Source organism: Panicum virgatum, chromosome 5K (assembly GCF_016808335.1).
Source record: "Panicum virgatum strain AP13 chromosome 5K, P.virgatum_v5, whole genome shotgun sequence".
Classification (NCBI taxonomy): Eukaryota; Viridiplantae; Streptophyta; class Magnoliopsida; order Poales; family Poaceae; genus Panicum; species Panicum virgatum.
The window spans coordinates 30556857-30578222 of NC_053140.1; the positions used below are offsets into that span (position 1 = coordinate 30556857).

The window sequence follows — 21366 nt, forward strand, 5'->3', positions numbered from 1 at the left end:
CTGGTCTGGTCACAGAAACTGTAACTGCCATGCGAACGCACAAGGCCTGTCTTCAGTAGGAAAGGGACACCGAAGACCAGTAGCAGTACCAACCAAAGAGTGAGCAGAGCATGCCAGCGGCCAGCCAGATCGCATAGCCCTTTCATGCTAGAAATGCAAGCCGGTGCCACATGGCTTTCCATGGGAAAAGGCCCATGCAAAACCTTTTGTTGGGGATCAAAAGGAAGCATATCACCTGTGGAATACCACGTTTATCCACTATCACTTTAGCTCTTTCCACAATATTCCCCCCTGACTACTGAGCAAGATTCAAACACATAACAAGCACGGCCCAAATGGTCAAGCAAGATTCATATGCCACTACAAGATGTTGTTCAATCATAACAGAGAGCAAAGATTAAAAAGAGTTAAACTAACTCGCCCCCACAATGTGACTACTGAGCAAGCACAAGGAAGTCCCATCTCAAATACAGCAAACTAGTTATCTGAGCTAGCTACTACCTAACATGTAACAGCCAGTACAATCTGTGGCACTATGGAAATGATAATGTTACATACCGGAGTACGCTAGTGCAGCTTCATGCCCTCCTCCCCTAATCTTTGTGCCACAATTGAGCTGTACAATGGTCGTATCCATCCAAAATCACCACCAGTTGGTATAGCAATTTCTAGCTTGACCCATTAAGGCGCTCCAAGGTCTCCGCTACATGCCTCATCGATGGCCTCCTCTCAGGATTGGTCTGAACACAAGCGAGCCAGCGAGGGCGACTTTCAGCACTGCGATCATCTCATCCTCCCATTCCGAGTCCCGGGCAAGGAAAGGATCGAGCACGTCGGCAGATGGTTTCTTGTCCTCAATGCAGAACTGGACCCACTGGACGAGATCCATCTCCATGGTCTCCAAGAGAACCGCAGGCGATCTGCCAGTGATCATTTCAAGCAAGACCACACCGTAGGAGTAGACGTCCCATTTCTGCGATGGTTTCAGCGTCTTCAGTGCTTCGGGCGCTTGGTAGCATGACCCTTTGCTCATGAGAGGGCTCACTGAGGCATCTGATTGTTGGCTCTGGGCCTTTTCTAGACCGACTCGATCTGATTGCGTGAAAGGTGATGTTCCAGCGATGTTTGCAAGGCGCCCGAGGCCGAAGTCTGAGATGTATGGCTCCATGTTTGTTCCAAGGAGAACGTTGTTCGGCCTCAAGTCCCCATGGACATACTTTTTGGGGCTGAACTCATGCAAGAAAGACATCCCCTTGGCGACTCCCTTCATGATGTTCAATCGGGCCTCCCATAGCAATGGCGTGAATATCATCGTCCCAGGTTTAGCTGAAAGCCATAGCAATTTGCCAGAGCTGGCAGTCAGCAAACACCCACGACACTAGCTCAAAACAACCACACATGTCCTACTACAAGTTCAAAACATAGTCCAGCAATCTTTATTCCAATTAGTAACACACGATCTTCAATTTCGGAGTAAAGAAAACATCTATACAGGTTATATCAGAAAGTCAACCTTTGACAGATACCAGATTCCAAACTGTACCAAACTTATACAAAAAGACAATAGCTCTTCCAAGCCTATAGAAATAAAGGAGTTGGTATGAACTGAATTCCAGAATCTTGACATACTACCATCACAAAAAACAAAACAATTGAAAATTCGGCCAAGCGCGTACCAATTTTCCATCATACTGCAGCTATTGCACTAAATTAGGAATCAGGCAATACTAGGATCCTGACAAACACAACTATGAAAAAAAAGAAAATATATAACTACTTGTTCCTGAAACAGTAGAATCAATGGAAGAGGACACTGCCAAGTCATTGTTAAATATCATCAGTGTGAGTTGCCGAACAGAATACATACCATGAATTGCTGCAGAGAGGCTGCCGTTAGGAATGTAATCATATATCAGCAGCTTCTCATCAAAAGACCAGTAGTAGGCTCTCAAGGTAACAATGTTGGGATGCCGGACCTTGCCAATAGCCTCAACCTCGGTCTGAAATTCCTTAAACCTCTGCAATCCCACCTCCCCAAGCTGCCGGACGGCCATGGTGAGCCCATCCTCAAGAACCACCTTATACACGATCCCAATCCCACTCTTCCCCAGCACAAAAGCTGAAGCCTTGAGCAGCTCATCCAGATCAAACCGCACTTGCTGGTCCAAGGCCACAAGATCGTACTGCTCGGCGTGCTCGGATGGAGTCCCGAACTCATCCCTACTGAAACATCCACAATCCTTTCCACACCTGGACCCCTTAGAACCGGCAGCCGCATTCACCGTGTTCGGCAGGCTGGAGCTGGAGGCTGGAGTGGTGTGAGAGAAAAATATTGTTACCTAGCTAGTGGCTGGAGGCTGGAGCTAAAGTGGTGCGAGAGAGAAATACTGTAGCGCTAGAACTGGAGGCCGGAGCCGAACACGGTAGCAGTAGAAGAAGAGGAGCGCAATGATCAAAATCCCCACCACATCACTCAGCACGATGGCCACAATGGCAATCTTCCCCAGCCCTTTGCCCTTCCCCTTGCCGCCACCGGCCGCGGACGAGTCCCCTTCGTTGGGCAGGGGCGGGTTGGACGACGGCATGGCGTCCGGCGAGCAGGGGTTCTTGAGCAGCGGCCCGCAGAGGCCTGGGTTGCCGACGAACGCCGTGGGCCCCCGGTTCTCGAGCGCCCCGTTCTGCGGGATCGGGCCGGAGAGGTTGTTGTAGGTGAGATCGATGTAAACCTTCTCGGGGAGCCTCCCGAGGCTCGGCGGGATTGGGCCGGAGAAGTGGTTGTGCGAGAGGTCGACCGTCCCCTGGAGCCTGGAGAGGTTCCCCATGTCCTCCGGGATGGCGCCGGAGAAGCCGTTGAAGGAGAGGTCGAGGCGCTCCAGCGCGGAGAGCTGGGCGCCGAAGCCGGCGGGGAGCGGGCCCGTGAGGTTGTTCCGCGCGAGCGCGAGCGCGCGGAGGCGGCGGCATTTGAGGATCGAGGGCGGGAGGGAGCCGTTGAGGGCGTTGGAGGAGAGGTCGAGGATCTGGAGGAAGGGAAGGGCCCCGAGCTCGTCGGGGAGCGGGCCGTCGAGCGCGTTCCCGTAGAGGACGAGGCTCTGGAGCGCGGGCGCGGCGAAGACGAGCTCGGGCGGGACGGGGCCGAAGAGGCGGTTGCTGCGGAGGTTGAGGTGGCGCAGCGAGGAAGGGAGCGGCGCCGCCGGGAGCGCCGCAAGGAGGCGCTTCTTGGGAAGCGAGAGCGCGACGACGCGGCGGGGCTGGGTGGCGTCGGCGGGGGAGGAGGAGCAGGCGACGCCGTTCCAGGCGCAGGGGTCCGCGGCGGTGGCGTCCCAGTTGGCGAGCGCGCCCGTGGGGTCCTCGACGACGGCCGCCTTGAACGCCAGCAGCGCCTGGCCGTCCGGCGTGAGCGCGTCGGCGGCGGCGAGGAGGAGCAGGGGAGCAGGAGGAGACGGAGCGCCATGGCGACGCGCCCGCCGCGTTGGGTGGCGAGCGGGTGGGGGACTGGGCCTCCTCTCTGCGAGGAGTGTGCAGAGCGATGGACGGAGGCGCTGCTGGTGGGGGAGGCTTGACTGATGACTGAGCTACTGGTGCGGTCGCGACTCGCGACTCGCGACTCGCCAGGGCATGTTTGGTTTATACCATGAAATTTTTTTCACAAAAGATGAATATATATATATATGGAGTATTAAGTGAAATTTATTTGTGAATTTTTTTCATGTATAGGTGTAATTTTTCGACATCATGATTGGCTACAGTGATGCTGCAGTAAACACGACTAATCATCCGGCAATCGTACGGTCAAAGTCCTCGTTAGATTAAGTAACTGCTACAGTACCATAGTTGTGGAGGTGGTTTTGTAATTAAACTTTATTTAATATCTTTAATTAGTGATCAAAGTACCAAAAAAATTATAAAAATTTTTTTAGGGCAAATCAAACACGGCCTAGAATGGGGACGATTTTTTTAGCGTGCTTGGTTTGGTTTTGCTGCAGGAAATCTCCTAACAAAATTAGGTGTGACTATTCTATTCCTAGTCCGGCTTGGAGCTGACCTCGAGAGCCGTGCGGCACTGCAACCGCAGTTTCCCTATCGGCATTCTCCGTTAGCATGACTAGGGTTGAAAATGGGACGGGAAAATCCTGTCCCGACCGGCTCCGTTTACTGTTTAAACCGATCGTAAACCGTTTACGTGGAAAAAATAGGAAAATGGGAAAACAAAACGGGAAAACGGGCGGGAACGGAAACGGTTGGGGTGTTTTCCCGACAGTTTTCACGGTCCCGTTTTCAGCCGGGAAAATTCCCGCGGGAATTCCCGTATTTGTCGTAGTCGGCTGTGTTACCTGTGTTGGAAACGTGAATTGTTGTTTGCATGTGTTACAACGTGAATTGTGAATTCGTGATTCACTTTACTTGTGTTTCTTAGTTATACGAGTCTTGTTTCCATGTTATTTATGCATAGTTGTAATTATTTTATCGAGTTAAATGTTTGAAGTGGTTGTATTTATTTTCCCGTTTTGAGTTATCGATTCCCGATCGTAATCGGCATGCTTCCGACCGATTGATTCCGTTCCCGATATCCCGTAATACCGATTTCGTTTTCCCGTCCGATTTTTCCGTTCCGGACCAAAAAATACAGTTGCGGGAACGGTTAAGGGGTTTTCCCGACCATTTTCATCCCTAAGCTTGACGGGAAGGCACTCTTGAGTTGCGAGGGAGACGGAGATGGGAATGGGAACAAACGGGTAAGTTCTTGGAGCAGTAAATTCCCTCTATGTTATTGTAAAATTGAGGTGATCTCTTATGTGCCATTGAAAATTAGCTCATCCCTTCTATGTCATCGTTTATAATTTCTCATCCCCTCCATGCCATTGCTGTTAACTCTCCCTAACATAGTAAGATGAAGAAAAATTTGATCCGTTAAAGCTTATGACGAAAAGACCAAAATACGCCTCCGTTACCTTATCCCCCGAGAGCCCACCCCCCTCCCATCCCCGACGCCAATCCCGCTTGGATCCCCCTGCCGCCGAACCCTAGCTCTTGCTGGGCGAGGGCGCGCCGGTGCCGGAGGGGAAGCAGACGCGCCTCCCTCACGCGGTCCCTGCGGCGCGCAGTTCCCTCCCTCGCGCGGGCCCCGCGTGCCCCCTCGCGCGGGCGCAAGCGCTGGGCGGCATCTGCAGCGGCCGGCTGCGGGAGCGGGGCGGGCGCGCCATTCCTCCCTCGCGCAGGCCCTGCTTGCCCCATCGCGCGGGCCTCCTCGTGCGGGCACGAGCGCTGGGCGGCGCCTGCGGGAGCTGGGCGGGCGCGCAGCGCTGGGGCGCGTGCCTCGCGGGCGCTGGGTGACGGGAGCGAGTGGCGCGTGCGCCCCCCTCGCGCAGGCGCATGCACTGACCAGCCACGATGGGAACACAAGGAAACCACTCCGATTGGCTTCCTGAAGGGTGAGTTCTTTACTTTGTTATCCAATTTCATCCCTTAATTGTCTAAATTGAAATAAAAAATGATTAATTTTGATGGTCCTTCATTAACAGGATGGACCCTAAGACTAGTTTTCTGCTAGATATCCATCTCAAAGCCAATCCTAGAAAATGTAGGAAGGATATTCCATGCTATAGATTCAGCAAAGTCGTGGACTCTGATCTATGCAATTTCAAGGACTTTGTATGAGAAATTGTGGATCAATTCCCTCATGGATCCCAGTAAATAGTGCATGTCTTTTATTATGATGATGTCAAAAAATATTCAGAAATGAGAACAGATCAGGAATTTCTTGCAATATTTAGCAAACATGTTGATAGTAAGAAGGTGCGCATGACCATTACATACACTGAACCTAGAGATGTGCCGATCGCTGAGTGCTGCCATCCAGAAATTTCAGCGGGACTTGATATCCCTTGCACCCCATCTCTTGCTGCTCCATCTCTTGCTGCAGCAAGCCAATCAACGCAGCCTTTAAGCAGTCAACATTGTAAGCCAACAACAAGCCAGTCAACCGAGCATGTATCCAGCCAACATAGTAAGCCAACAACTAACAAACAACTTGTAGAACCTAGTGATGAATCTGATGATGATGGTGGCTGCTTGCCAAATCGTAAACCACACAAAGAACATGTGGGAGTTCATGATGAAGGTATGTACTATGTTGTTCCTAAAACACATGTGGAGGGTGGTGGTTTGGGTGCGCAAAGTGAGTCTGATTCTGAATCTGGATCTGAATCTGATAAGGAGTATGAGGAAGAGGATGGACTGATTGGAAAAGATCCTGTGCTACCTAAGCCCAATGTAGCGTATGATCCAAATGATCCTCCAATGAGCATAGGCAGCCTATATCCCAATATTTCACAATTTAGGTTGGCTCTTTCTCAACATGCTATAAAGAATGAATTTGAGTATAATACTGAGAAAAGTGATCCAGAGAGATTGAGGGCTTACTGTTCAAAGAAGGAAGCAGAAGGATGTAGATGGAGGTTGCATGCTTCTACATATAGAGATGACGTCACAATAAAGGTAATTGGTTATTCTTGTCAACTTTGACTTTTGCTGCTAGTACATAGATTTAACATGTATTTTTCTACATTTGACATTTTTTCTTGTATGTACCATGCTAGGTGAAGAAGAATCCACGGTGGCATACTTGTTCAAGTGCAAGAAGAAGCAAGGTTGTGAAGAACGCAACCAAATTTTGGATCTGTGATCAGGTAAAGAATTGGCTGATGGAGATTCAAGTTTGAAAGCTAAAGAATTACAGCGGAGGATCAAAGACAAGCACAAGGTTGAGGTGCCCTACAAGAGAGTGCATGCTAGGAAGGAATTGGCACACAACATATTGTTTGGTAGTTGTGACAGCAACTTCAATAACCTGTATAGGTTTAAGGCAGAGTTTGAAAGGGTATCTCCTGGCAGCTTTGTAGTTATTGATCATCACATAATAGCAGGGCAAATCAGATTTAATAGACTATTTTTTGCTATGAAACCTTGCATTGATGGTTTTCTCAATGGATGTAGACCATATTTGGCAATAGATAGCACATTTTTGACATGAAGGTTTAGGGGGCAGCTAGCATGTGCAGTCACTGTAGATGGACAGAATTGGATGTATCCAGTTGTCGTTGGAGTGTTTGACTAGGAAACAAATGAGAACTGGATCTGGTTTATGGAGAGGCTTCGAGAAGCAATTGGATCACCACAAGGCCTAGCTATATGTACAGATTCTAGGCAAGCAGTGATGGCAGGGGTTAAGGATGTATTTCCAACTGCAGAGCATAGGGAATGCATGTTACATTTAGTTAAGAACTTCAAGAAAAGATATTCAGGGCAGATATTTGAAGAAAACCTCTGGCCAGCAGCATATTCTTGGAGCCCATACTTATTTGAGAAGCATTGGAAACTAATGGAAGAAGCAGTTCCAGAATCAATGGATTATATAAGGCAAAACCATACCAAGATATGGTCAAGAAGTCAATTCTCAACCCATTGCAAGGTTGACTATGTCACAAATAATTTGGCAGAGTGTTTTAACAATTGGATAAAGAAGATCAAGGGCTTGAATTTAGATGACTTGTTGGACAATTTCAGGCAACTTATTATGGACAAGTGGGATATTAGAAGGGACATATCAAATAAGATGGAAGGAGCCATTTTGCCACACATCATCAAAGATTTGAGGGAGAAAAGTAGGAATTTGGATATGAATGTACAGAGAAGTGGGGACATTCTTGGAGAGGTTTCTGTGAAAGGTGGCAGTGGCTATAAATGTGTTGTCAACCTACAAGAAAGGACTTGTTCTTGCAGAAAATGGGATGTTATAGGCATTCCTTGCAAACATGCCATTGCATTTATCACATTTCTTAGAGAACCTTTGGAGAAATATGTTGACACATATTATTCGGTTGAGAAATTCAAAACTGCATATGGGGCTCTAATCCCTGCCATGACTGACAAGGCACAATGGGCACAATCTGACCATGATTTCTTCATGCATCCACCACTTATCAAGTCTGTAGTGGGTAGAAGACAGAACGAGAGGTTCAAAGGCTGTACGGAGACTAGTGAAGGCACAAGGCCCAAAGGTAAACATAAGTGCCCTATTTGCAAGGGATATGGCCATCGCTGGTATAAGTGCAAGGATGGTGATCCTGATGACATTGCAGCTCTTCTAGCTGAAAAGTACGCATTACAATATTGATTTAGCCTTTCCATCATATGTTATCTACAATTGCTTTTTCTTAACATTATTTAATTGTTGTTCATGGTATATAGGGGTCCACCAAACAAAAAGAAGAAAACTACATCTCCATCAAGTGAGAGCAGCATTGTACCTATTGGCTTGACACAAAAAACAATGCAATTTCCACCTAGGTAAGAATCTGAACACTTACATTGTACATTAGTTTTCTGAACATTTTCATAAATTCCTGAGATCTTATATATTTGTATGACAGCCAAAGTGCCTCAGCTAGCTTAGGTTCTGGACACTCTCTCAGGTACATGTGCACCACTTAATTATTCAATACTATTTAGATCATATCACAATCATAATCTGTCCTCATCCATGAAACACATGTGCACGTCTGGAAGTGGCTCAAACCAGATAGAGCAACTTTGCATTGAGTACCCAATGCTACCTACACATGAAAGCACTCCACCAGCAGCTATCTTGAAGCCTACAAAAGAGAAGAAAGCAAAAGAGAAGGCAAAGACTGAAGGGAAGGCAGCAACAAAGAAAAAGAAGAAGAAGAATCAAGTTCCAGTGCCACATGATAGTCCAGCGATGGGTACTAGAAGCAAGACAACCCCCCACAAGGATAGCCCTGCCTCACATACTAGAAGCAAAAGAAAGCTTTCCCTACTAGATCTGAATGTCTAGTTGATGCAATTCATTGTGTATGGGCTGCAAGTTGATGTGATATATTTTGCTTCCTCTTCTGTGGAACCTAGTCTATGCACTGTTATTTTGCTGGAACCTTGTGGAGCTTAACCTTGTGAGGTTGCTGCTACTAGTTTGAGGCCTGTACTACTTTTGGCATGTATGGGCAACACTGGTTGCTTGTAATGATGCATGTTTGGGCATCAAAAACTAGTTGTATGAACACCACCGACAGCTTGCAATGAATTTTATATATTTAATATCTCTTTATATGGGTTGTTCGGTCATTATGTTTGCCCTCCATCTCCTAATAAAATAACTAGGTCAATATATACTATTCTTGTTTCTAATGGCATGGAAGGAATGAAGGTAAGAAATATGCTTCATCCTATGTAGGGGTATTTTGGTCTTTTCGCCATAAGCTTTAACGGATCTGTTAGGGAGAGTTAACAGCAATGGCATGTAGGGGATGAGAAATTATAAACGATGGCATAGAAGGGATGAGCTAATTTTCAATGGCATATAAGGGATCACCTCAATTTTACAATGGCATAGAGGGAATTTACTCTTCTTGGAGGCCGCCGTTTCAGATGTGCTGTCACGCTCTATGATCATAGGAAATTATTTTTGGGGGCCATTTTTGGATTGATTACTCCCTGCAAATCTTTGTTGTGCAGGTACTAGAATGTTTTCTTAGTCCACTCGACAGTTATGTCTACAGAAAATTGACAAGGATACACAAAAGGGAAGAAAAAAGAAGATTACCCTTGGTTTTACTTGTCACTGATGTTTTTTTGAACAAAACTTACAAATATTGGCAGATTTTAATTTCACACATTCACCTGCACTAGCAAGAAGGGCAATCCCCGACAACAAATTGCCAAATACCAGTTGGATTAAGCGTAGCGTCGTGCATAAATTGTTGCTGGTTGCTTGGTATGCATACATCAGAAATATATTTTGTGAGCTGAAAACATGCACGGTACAATATCAGTACTATATCAACTTATCAAGGGAACCAATTTGGACGTGGTGCAAGTTTGGTGGGGAAGGGAAACTGTGGGCCCGTTTGCCCGTTGTGCGCGGCCAGCGAATGTCAAAGCCAGCAGGCCGGTCCCGCCGTACATTGAGCCATACACCACGGTCCACGGCACGGCACGATTGAGTTGAGTTTAGCCATAATGATCGCCCGTTGCCCGCCCTACGACGGCTACGGCGTAGTTAATCGGTAAGTGGGTTACCAACGGTGTTGTACCGCAACGACGATTACGTCCCGTCCGTGGTAGTTGTTGAGCGATCAAACGTGGTTTTAGGGGCGAGGGGCGACGAGCCAATCAGGCAAAAAGGCTCCGTGAAGGGCAGAGTGGGTGGCACGGCCGCGCGGGCATCTTCTGTCATGGGAGGAGGCGCCGATCAGCACGTGAGTGAGAAGTTTAACGAACGGATTGCAGGAGCTCCTTTGGACGATTTCAGCTGGTCAAGAAATCGGCTAATTTCATCTAATTCAAGGTATTCTACCATTCTACGTGAGAGGGAATAAACAAAAAAAAAGAAAGACAGGTCCATCACCACGCGGGCGCGGGCGGGCCGTGGGGGTCGTGGGAGCAGCGACAACGACAACGAGCGTACCACGGGGTCCAGCGCGTCGTACTTGGAAGTAGCCATTGTCAGCCTTTCACACGTACGAGTAGGGGCCTGCACTTGCCCTGTCGCTTAGCTCTCAATAATCCTGGAAATCAAGAGCCTCATTTGCCCACGCGGCCTGGAGGTGTCGAGGTGAGACCGTGAAACAAGAGATGCGCCAGAGCGGTTTAGCGGGCAAACCAGACCGGACTTAACTCAAAAGTGACTCCAACTTAGGCTCTTGTTAGGTCAGGTCGTCTCGCTAATCCTTCCATTAGATGCGGACTAACCGACGAAGCTGAGCACTGCATGCTCAAGCTGCAATTGTCTTGTTATTGAAAAAAAAAAGCTGCAGTTGTTGCATTCCAAGGAAGGATCTCGCCTTTGGACCGGGGCACATGTCAAATTACAAATGAGTTAAATAGCAAATGAATATTCTTCCTCCAATCGAGCAGGGAATGGCTTCTTCCCTGCTTCAAAGGTTATGTGGAGGAATTATACAGGACGCTAGCAGGCAATACCAGGCGGTAATCTTCCCGTCCAAAAATCATGGGATGGACACAACTCATAAATAATAATAGCCATTTCTTTGCAGCATATAGAAACAATTTTATTGATGAAATTTAGAGAAGTTTGACTTAATACAAACTAAAACATCGGACACTTTCACTAAGTACTTGTAACTTGTTAAACACATGTCAAGCCCAAGGGCCTAGAGTGATGCTTGTGTCATTAAGCATGCTTTAGTTAACTTGGATATTCAAGTTGTTTCAGGCTTTAATCTATACCTTCAAACTAAGTGATAAAGAAGATTACTTACAACAACTTTCAATCCACACTGTGGACACCCCAGAGAGCTGTAGGAACATACAGTACTTCCTTTGGTCACAGTACCTAATAATTTCCTCAAAGTTCTTTCCCCAAAAGTATTAAAACCCTAACCATCAGTAACTTATTGAAAATATTTACTTTAAAAGCACAAATACATAAAATGTTTGACCACAGATTTGAAATCTAGAACGAAATACATTTGGAGGACAAAGCATGTGCAAATCTGTATATGACCACAAATTGGAATGCAAAACGGGTCGGCATCTCCATGTTCTTACGTTTATTTTCTTTAAATAAGCATGTTATTAAATGTTTTAACATCCTAATTAGAACACAGATTTATTGTGCGCAACTTGTTCTAGCCGAAACTAGAACCGGCGGTATCTTGTCCTTCAAAGCAAAAATGCCCAAGAAAACCAAACTCTGTGGATTTCTAGCAATCCACTGTCACTATAATTTTACAAATGTAGGCTACCTGTGTCAATATTTACAGGATGTTACACAATCTCTCACCCAATCAAATTTTCACACTACAAAACTCACAAATAAACACTACAAAGCTTTTTATAGCTTCCCTTCTCTCCGTCTTGAATGCATTTGCTCTTAAAATTACAGCAACGAATCAAGAACACAGTCAACACCGCCGCTGGGACGAGGAGTATTTCAAGTTTTCAAAAAGACAAGATGGATCATTTCGCTTCATGATCCTTGCACTTCTATCTAGCTGCGTTGTCATCGAATGATGATTCAGATGCAGAATCGTCTGAAGTTGTGGTGGAGCTTGTCTCACATGAACACCCATTTTTAGAGTCTAATGAATGTGATGTTGGCCTTTTCAAATACCAGTACATGATGCTTGCTGTCAGAGTTAGCATCATTTTCTGTTTCACCTGAGAGAAGTTAAACATTAACAATATTGCAGATCGTAACCAACTTGACATCACAAGAGAAATTAGGATATTTTATTAAAGAATTGAGTTGTTTACGGACAACACCATGAACTGAATTTGGGATAACACTGTCTGCCTGAATTGTAATAGCACTAACCAGCCTGAATTGATAAATGAAAATTAGAGTAGTTGTGAATGCAGCAAATGGATATTTTAGAGTAAGAGACACACCAACCAAAGTGAATGCGAATGGATGTTTTACAGTAACACACCAATCTAATTGCTGCTACAAACAATAATTCATCAGAAAAATCTATAAATTACAAAATAAAATGGCAGATTAAATTTACTCAATCAAATTTATTACCTCCAATATATCTTCTGGCAACAAGAAAATGGAGCAACCAAGCTTCCTAGCCACGGAAATGATGTATGAAGCATTCATTTGCTTCTCTTCGTCTATTACAGAAAAAGAAAATTAAAATTTTGACGAACTAGGCTTTGACAAACATGTACGGTATGCATTCATTTAATCTGGTGACTTGACATGACATTGTTGTCAGGAAAACTAGCAAAAATGACAGTGAAAGGTAGCTTCTATGCCAGTAGAGTAGCTGAATGCAAGAAGTACGATAAATAGGTAGTAATTAAGATAAAAGTAGAAACCTAAGCAATGTGGGTGTGCTAACTTTGCATGAGATGGAGATTCTTAATTCCATATCATAATAAATGAACAGAAATATGGGGTTAATGAGAACATATAGAGATCCAAAAATTGCAGAAGCATAAGAGAAAGAGATGAACCTTTTTCTCCTTTCGTCACAAGGCTCCAATTCACAACTCGAGGCTCCACACCACTTAGTAAGTCAAGGAAAAAGGTGCCACTTGAAAGGCTTCTATCCTGTAGTTAGTAAATGTAATTTGATGCATGAACCATAACAATAGACAGTTGTAGTTAAAACGTTCAGCATGAAACCATCATACAATTTTTGTGCCTTGTTGGACTTGATAGTAACATCAGCTACATAAATACTGGCCCTTCAAGGCCAGCATTATAGCATTGCAATGTAACTAACCAACTAACTAACTAACTAACAGCAACTAACTTACTAACCTATAATATGATTACATATCAAGAGTAAACAGCTAAGTAACTTAACTGCTAGTGATGCAATTATTTGAAGCTTTTCAAAATAGTTCCGGAAGTTTATCCACCTTATGACCACTTAGATAAGCGCACAAGCTATACAGTTGCATATTTCACTATCTACAATTTATAATATGATGGCATATCAAAGAATAAACAATTAAGCAACTTAACTACTACTAATGATGCAATTATCAAGAATTAGTGATGCACAATAGGAAATATATTGAATGGTATGTACCTTGAAACTTTCCATACGAGATTGGTGCTTTCCAGAATCTTTTACTTTTTTATTGGCCCATACCAATATGTCATTATCTGCGATCTCTTTTCCATTTGAGTGAAATCTAAGATTCTTCAGTAGTTGAAGAATGTTGTACCGCATCAATTGCCATAGAAAAGCTGGGATAAATGTACCATTTCATTATATGGTCAATCAAAAGTTGCAATAGAAAGGCTATATGTTCAATGGGGAACTAACTAAATCAGATGCATGCCATATAAAACCTGAACAAAAAGATTCATTGTATTCCATGCTTCCCAATGATAGGAATTGCAGAATTTCAAATGTGAATATCATCATTAAACAGTTCTGTATTTTGGCATGCTCTATCTTCATGAGTGCAACTGAAAACTGACAGTGAACTTGTACAGGCACAGCTTATGTGACATCCATACATTGTAGTTTTATTGGCATGCTCTATCTTCATGAGTGCAACTGAAAACTGACAGTAAACTTGTACAGGCACAGTTTATGATCATTTATTCACCTACAAATTAATTGCAAAATCAAAAGCAATATAATCACTCTTTTATAGGAACCCCTATATTGCTGAGATATAATCTATGTAACTGGTAACTTACCTAATATCAGTTTCTTGTTCCCTTGGACAATATCATTTCCAGCAATATTCACCAGGGAAAACTTCAATTCTTTTCCGATCTTCAAAACTTGGTTGCAGTTTTCAACTTTCTTGAACGGTAGTTTTATTGGCGGACGATTTGCCATCTTCCTGTTAACTGAGCCAGGAGCAATCTTGTCAATCACCTCAAGGAGAACCCATCTACAATTCAAGGATGAAGTATCAGAGACAGAATCAGGTTGATCATTAAGATGGTGAAAATATGCCCTACCCATTTCTAAGGTCTTCAAATACGTTGTTGATGTAAATGGAAATTCCAAGGCTGTTAATCCACAGCCGGAATGACCTTTCTTCCCTGGAAACTTGAGCATCATCAGAGAGTCCATCCACAAAGGAAACTCGTTTCATTTGTTTGGACAACCCATTTCTGCAATAAAAGGAGAATAGAGAGAAAACATTTAGAAAACGAAAGTAGTTTACTGCCGATTTCAGTTCCACTGTCACTGCTACCCCAAACTTGTTTCAAGATGAAAACGGATTGTTTACAATCAGGCTACCCCAAACCATTCAAACACTGCTAAATATAGTAAATGAAAAAAACATAACTTTCTTTTTTCTACAAATGCACACACAGTTCGATCAAACGGAAACGCAACAGGAAAAAGATGCATTACGATCTTTTCAACATATTCTTATACAGTTACATATTAACTACCAGCCTAAAGATTTCTCAACAAGACACCATACCTTGTCGCTGAGATATGAAATTAGGAATGCTATTTAACTTCTTGTTGAGAATTATAGATAATATATATGTGTGAAGAGTTTGAGGCATATCTGTGCACGAATTACACTCAATTTAAGTCAATTATGCAAAATCACATTGCTTTTAAATCAGAATAAAATAAGTTAGAGTTGGTAATTTTCCTAGGAGATACCCAAGTAGTTATATTAGTGAATGAGAAGGTAAAAGAAAAATAATGCCATGAAAAAAAAACTGGTTTGATAAATATTATTTTCATATGATTACTACAACATGATAGCCAGGGTAGTAGCAAGTATCACATGCTAACCAGTAACCACAGTTTTTACTTTTTAGACATCATTGCATATATTTAATGTCCCTATGTGAAAAATATCAATACAAAGATGATTCTTACAAAATTAAAAACATGATGAGATTTTTGATAATTTATATAAAATAAATCATACCTTTTCTGGAAAATATGAGCCACAAATGCAAGGTTTAGATTTGGTAAACCATCAACTATGTCTTTTGGAGTCAGGTATCTTTTGCAGCCCATCCTATCTGCATGCTCAAGGACTAATCTTGCTCTACGAAGCAGATCTTTTACTGACATTGCGGATGGTTTTGCACTGCACTCAGGTGCCAGGACATTCAATAGACAAGCATACGCTTCACTGTCCTGCATTTTTCAGGTTCCAAATGTAAAGAAAAGAGCTTCATGCTGAACTATGGTTGAAACTAGAAAAACTGATATACAGGTTTGTGCACATCTATCATTTAGCATTCTTAATATAACAGGACATAATTCAAGAAACAGGAAATATCATTATTGGGGCATTATTGGGGCATTGCGCTTGACTAAACTTATCGCCCTTTTGAATAGGAACAGGTGAAGTGTTGCACTTATCCATGTTATATCTCTTAAGTATTTTCTCAATATAAGCTTTCTGAGATAATCCTAGTACTCCTTGGGCTCTATCTCGGTGTATCTCAATGCCAAGGACATATGAGGCATCACCAAGATCCTTCATATCAAAATTGGATGAAAGAAAATTCTTAGTCTCATGCAACATATTCTTATCGTTACATGCTAATAGTATGTCATCCACATACAGTACTAGAATTATTAATTTTCCACCCTTAACTTTGACGTAGATACAACTATCCACATCATTCTCCTTAAATCCGAATTTCTTAATGACCTCATCGAATTTAAGGTTCCACTGCCTGGACGCTTGCTTAAGTCCATAAATGGATTTCTTTAATTTGCATCCCATATGTTCTTTACCCTTTATGGCAAAACCTTCTAGCTGTGCCATAAAGATTGTTTCATTTAAGTCTCCATTTAGGAATGCAGTCTTAACATCCATCTGATGTAGCTCCATATCAAAATGGGCTACTAACGCCATGACGACTCTAAATGAATCTTTGGTAGACACAGGAGAAAATATCTCATTATAATCAATTCCTTCCTTCTGTATGAACCCTTTTGCTACGAGCCTAGCTTTGAATCGTTCGACCTTCCCTTTGGAATCATGTTTGGTTTTGTAGACCTATTTATAGCCTACTAGTTTGACTCCATCAGAAATTTCTACTAAATCCCATACTTTATTAGTACTCATAGACCTTAGTTCATCTTCCATGGCTTCAATCCATTTAGTGGAATTCTCACTTGACACTGCCTGTCTGAATGTGGCAGGGTCACTTATATTCCCGATATCATATACATCCTCACTTAAGTATGTCTCATAATAATCAGGAATAGCTGATCTCTTTGCCCGTTGCGACCTTCTTACTGGTTCAATCGCAACTAGTTGAGGAATAGGTTGAGGAATTTGATCTTGTGGTGCAGGTTGCGCCTGGTTCCTAACCATTTGCTCCATGTTCTCCTGCTGAGCAGCAGTAGATGGCATGGCACAACTTACGTGAACAGGAGGAATGACAGGTGGTACAAACTGATATACCTCTGTGGGCTCTTGGACTACTGGATCAGGAAGCTCAACCCGTAGTTCTTCGAGACTCACTTCCCTCCTTGGAAAACTCCCACTAACTCCTGAGTCCTCTAGGAACACAGCCTGCCTGGTTTCTATGAACTTAGTGTGACGACCAGGACAGTAGAATATGTACCCTTAGACTTTTCTGGGTATCCAATGAAGTGGCAGCTTACCATCTTAGAATCTAATTTCTTTTGCTATGGATCAAATAATTTAGCTTTAACAGGACAGCCCACACTTTTAAATAATTGAGTGACTGTTTCCTCCCATTCCACAGCTCAAAAGGTGTCTTGGGAACTGACTTAGACAGAACCCGATTAAGTATGTGAGCAGCTATTTTTAATGCTTCCATCTACAGCTCCACAGGCAAAGTAGAATAACTAAGCATGCTCCGTACCATGTCAAGCAGTGTACGGTTGCGTCACTCAGCGACTCCATTTTGCTGTGGTTCGCCTGGCATAGAGTATTGCGCTCTTATGCCATTTTCTTCTAAGTACTTAGCGAATTGTCCTTTAATCTGACCATATTGAGCGTGTTTCCTATAATATTCACCTCCCCGGTCTGATCTTACAATTTTAATGGAAGTATTGTGCTGTTTCTCAACTTCCGCCTTATAAATCTTAAATATTTCTAAAGCGTCTGAACTCTTTTAGATGGGGGTAAATATGTCCATAACGGGAATAATCATCGGTAAATGTTATAAAGGAATCATATCCATCTACCGATGTTACAGAGAGAGGGCCACAGATATCTGTGTGAGTTATTTCTAATACGTCCGTACTCCTAGTCGCTCCTTTCTTAATAGTCTTAGCATATTTTCCCTTAATACAGTCGATGCACTGCTCTGAATCTGAAAAGTCTAACTCCTGAAGTATCTCATCTTTAATGAGACGCTCCATTCTCCCCCTCGAAATGTGGCCAAGGCGACAGTGCCACAATTTTGAAGAAGTCTCATTATCACGCTTACGCTTATGCATCGCATCACAAACATTCATTACAGAATAATTATCATCAAGAGAGAGCAAATAAAGATTGCCTTGAAAATGACCAAGGCCAACACTAATATTATAAAATTTAATGTTGCAAACAGAGTTGCCAAACTCACACACATGTCCAGATTTATCTAAATGCGAAACATAAATAATGTTTCTCTTTAAACTAGGAACATAAAGGACATCATCTAAATTATGCTGGAAGCCGCCTGGCAACTCTAAGGAGAAGCTTCCAACGCCTTCGACTTCAACCATGTTCCCATTAGCCACTCTTAGGCTTCGCTCCTCCCCCCTTCTTATAGTTCAGATCAAACGGAATACCTGTAATGAATTAGAAATGTGCACAGTGGCACCTGAATCAATTAACCAAGTATTAGGGGATAAATGTGCTAAGAATAACTCATCAATGAAAGAAACAACATCAAACTTAATATTACCTTGCTATTTCAGCCATTCCTTAAAGCCTGGGCAGCCCTTCTGAAGATGTTTGAGTGAAGCACAGAATGAACACAGCATCTTTCCACCTTGGGACTGCTTGCCTTTGAACTTGTTGTTCCTTGGACCAAAGTTCTGGTTCCCTTTCTTCTTAAACTTCTTCTGGTCTTGCTTGCTACTACCTGACTCATGCTGATTCTTAGGAGGATTGTCACTGATACTCATGTGATGGACCATGTTCACCACATCCTTCATCTTCTCAGTCTTAAGCCTCTCTTCTTCTTCAACACAGTAACTGATCAGCTCACTGATAGACCAAATAGCCTTGTTGGTGTTGTAGTTGATCTTGAAAGCATTGTACTGTGAGGGCAGTGAGGTCATGATGAAGTGAACAAGAAAGCCATCTGAGATCTCCATCTGCATCTCCTTAAGCTTGTTGGCCATGTCACACATATTGAGAATGTGCTGCCTGATGCTAGTCTTCCCATCATACTGAGAGGCCACTAACTTCATGATGAGAGTGCTTGCGTAAGTCTTGGATGAGCTCTTGAAGTTCTCCTCAATCTTTGCCAGAAAGGCCTTAGCACTCAGATCTGCTTCTTGCGCATCCTTGGTGGGGATGGCGCCCTTAATGCCAGCACTGATGGTCTGAGACATGACCATAAGCGCCATGCAGTCTGATCTTGCCCACTTTTCCAGAGCAGCTGAAGTCTGTCCTGCAGCAACAGCAGGCTTATCCTCCCTTAATGTGAAGTCAAGATCATTCCAAGCCAAGCACGTCATGACTTTGCCCTTCCAGTCAGAAAAAATCGCTCCATTGAGTGGCTCAATGTTGTTCAGGTAGGAGGCCACAACATTGACATTTGTCATTGAAAATCAAATAAAAAACTTATCTTAGTAATCATATACAATGAAATGCAAATAAAAGCATGATAATAATCAGTGTTATCCTAAACGCTAAATGGTAAACAGTCGGTCACCTACTGTTTAGCCCATTATTCGGACAAAATGGGTGTTTAAACGGGAAAAGCGACCGTTTAAATGGTGAAAACAACCGATTAAATGGAAACAGTGTGCCACTGTGTAGCGTTTAAATGGTGTTTAAATTGGCTAAACGATTGTTTAGGCGAACAATGATAATAATCCTACAGTGGTCTGATTAACATCATGCAATTAAAATTTCAATTTGCATCACCGGTGGGGAAAACAAACGAAATTTCATCTTAATACTCATGATTAAACAACGGTGGTTAGAAATAATCACAAGTTTACTCTAAATAAACTTCTCGGTGGTTCCATTTATTTAGAGGCATCTCAACGTATAATGGTGGAATAAACTTATAAACATAAAATAAACACCAACTACTTAAATTTGCTCACGTGATAGCTTGCAGGAATTTAAACTGAACTTAATACTGAAAAGAACTAAAAACTGAAATAAAAGAAAAACTTTAAAAACTGGCCCGAAAAGGAAAAACGGCCCAGTAGAGCACGCCCAGCTCAGCGGATGCGCGGCTGCTCAGCTCATGCGTGCGGGGCGACGACAGCGGCTTAGGTGGCCCATTAACATGTGGCCCGGCAGCGGACGAGCGGGCCGCCGTTTCAGCCTGCTGCGGCGCGCAACCCCCTCAACCCCCGCGATCGATCTGAGCCATTGGCTCTCGTCCAACGGCTGACGACGGTTTGGGCGGGGCTTAAATAGCCAAAATTTCAGGAGGGGGTGAAAACCCTAGCTCATTCTCTCCCTCTCCCCGTGTGCACTCTCTGCGGGATCTGGTGGCTCCGTCGGGGCTCCATGGCCGGCGGCGAGGTGAGCTGATGCGCCGCGCGAGGCGCGAGCTGATGGCGGGCGAGACGCGTGCTGAGTCGCCGCGGGTCGGCGCGACTGATACGCCAGCCGCGGCGCGAGCGTGGCCAAGGAGTCAGCACCGCCGCACCAAACCGGTCGGTGCGAGGGCCTACTGCTCCCGGAGGCACGTCGGCGTCCACGCGCAGCGAGCTCATGCCACGCGCGGCCGCCGACCGTGAGGTAAGCCCCCTTTTTTTTAATCTTATCTTAAACTGATCTAGGGTTAGGGTTAGGGATTTGGTGGGGGTTTGCTTTTGGATTTGGATCTGAGTTTTCCCCTCCTTCTAATCTCACTGAGTGCTAATCTTATGCATGAGTTTGACCCAAAACCGAGAGGGATTAGGCCACGGACTTGAACGGAACCCTAAGATCTTAAACTAAAACATGAAAAACACCTAGAAAACTTAACAGATCTAATGTTATAGGCATGCTAACATCACTGACTTAAGTAAAACTAACTAGAAGCATATGTGCATGATTCAAAACTTAACTGAGTAGAGTAAAACATGAAATGGATCATGCACAGATAGATCTACACCTTTGAACCAAACCTAAACTTAGGGTTTTGTCTAGGGGATCTAGATCGGATTAGCAGAGGTGACTGATACCAATTGTTAGTATTAATCTAACAAAGCTTAGCATAAACTTGACTAACCAAGATCACCAGTCCAAAGTAGATCACATCTATTACATTAACTAATGCGGAATGGTAGTGTTCAGTCCTATACCAGCGGTAGTGGTGTCCATGGCGCCGCTGGAAGTAGGTGTAGGCGTCACGTCGTCGACGGCGTGGACGGTGTCGGGGACGTAGCGCAAACGCTCCTTGAGCGTCCTCTCGGGGTAGCGGCGGCTTTCAGGTCGCTACCGGCACTGCCCCGGGCGTGGAACTCGCGCTTCTGAGCCTTCCAGTGCTTTGAATTATCGGTGGTGGTGGAAAAGGATTAGATTAATTAACCCTGGGGTTAACCCTCTTATTTATAAGCACTGTAGGCCTAGGGCCGAGCCCAATGGGCTTAGGTTTGCCTCCCGATCAAGGCAATCACGGATTGGTTCTGCAGAACTGATTCCTAGACTTACGGGTTTGAGTTACCCCTTTTCTCTCTCAGTTCTGTTGGTGACCAAGGTCAACCAAAACAAAAC

The 21366-nt window shown here is 43.9% G+C and overlaps 1 protein-coding gene and 1 pseudogene across 1 annotated transcript; both read right to left on the reverse strand.

Moving 5' to 3' along the window:
• Positions 1 to 349: 349 nt before the first annotated feature.
• On the reverse strand, positions 350 to 4087 carry LOC120709842 (annotated as a pseudogene).
• Positions 4088 to 11582: 7495 nt separating this feature from the next.
• On the reverse strand, positions 11583 to 15656 carry LOC120707085 (fimbrin-2-like). Its single transcript, XM_039991861.1, has 7 exons — positions 15421 to 15656; positions 14480 to 14635; positions 14210 to 14409; positions 13587 to 13747; positions 13003 to 13099; positions 12566 to 12657; positions 11583 to 12198 (listed from the first exon to the last, which is right to left on the reverse strand). Exons 1-7 carry the CDS (start codon positions 15639 to 15641, stop codon positions 12025 to 12027), a joined length of 1101 nt encoding a protein of 366 aa, XP_039847795.1. The 5' UTR covers positions 15642 to 15656; the 3' UTR covers positions 11583 to 12024.
• Between the last annotated feature and the right edge of the window lie 5710 nt (positions 15657 to 21366).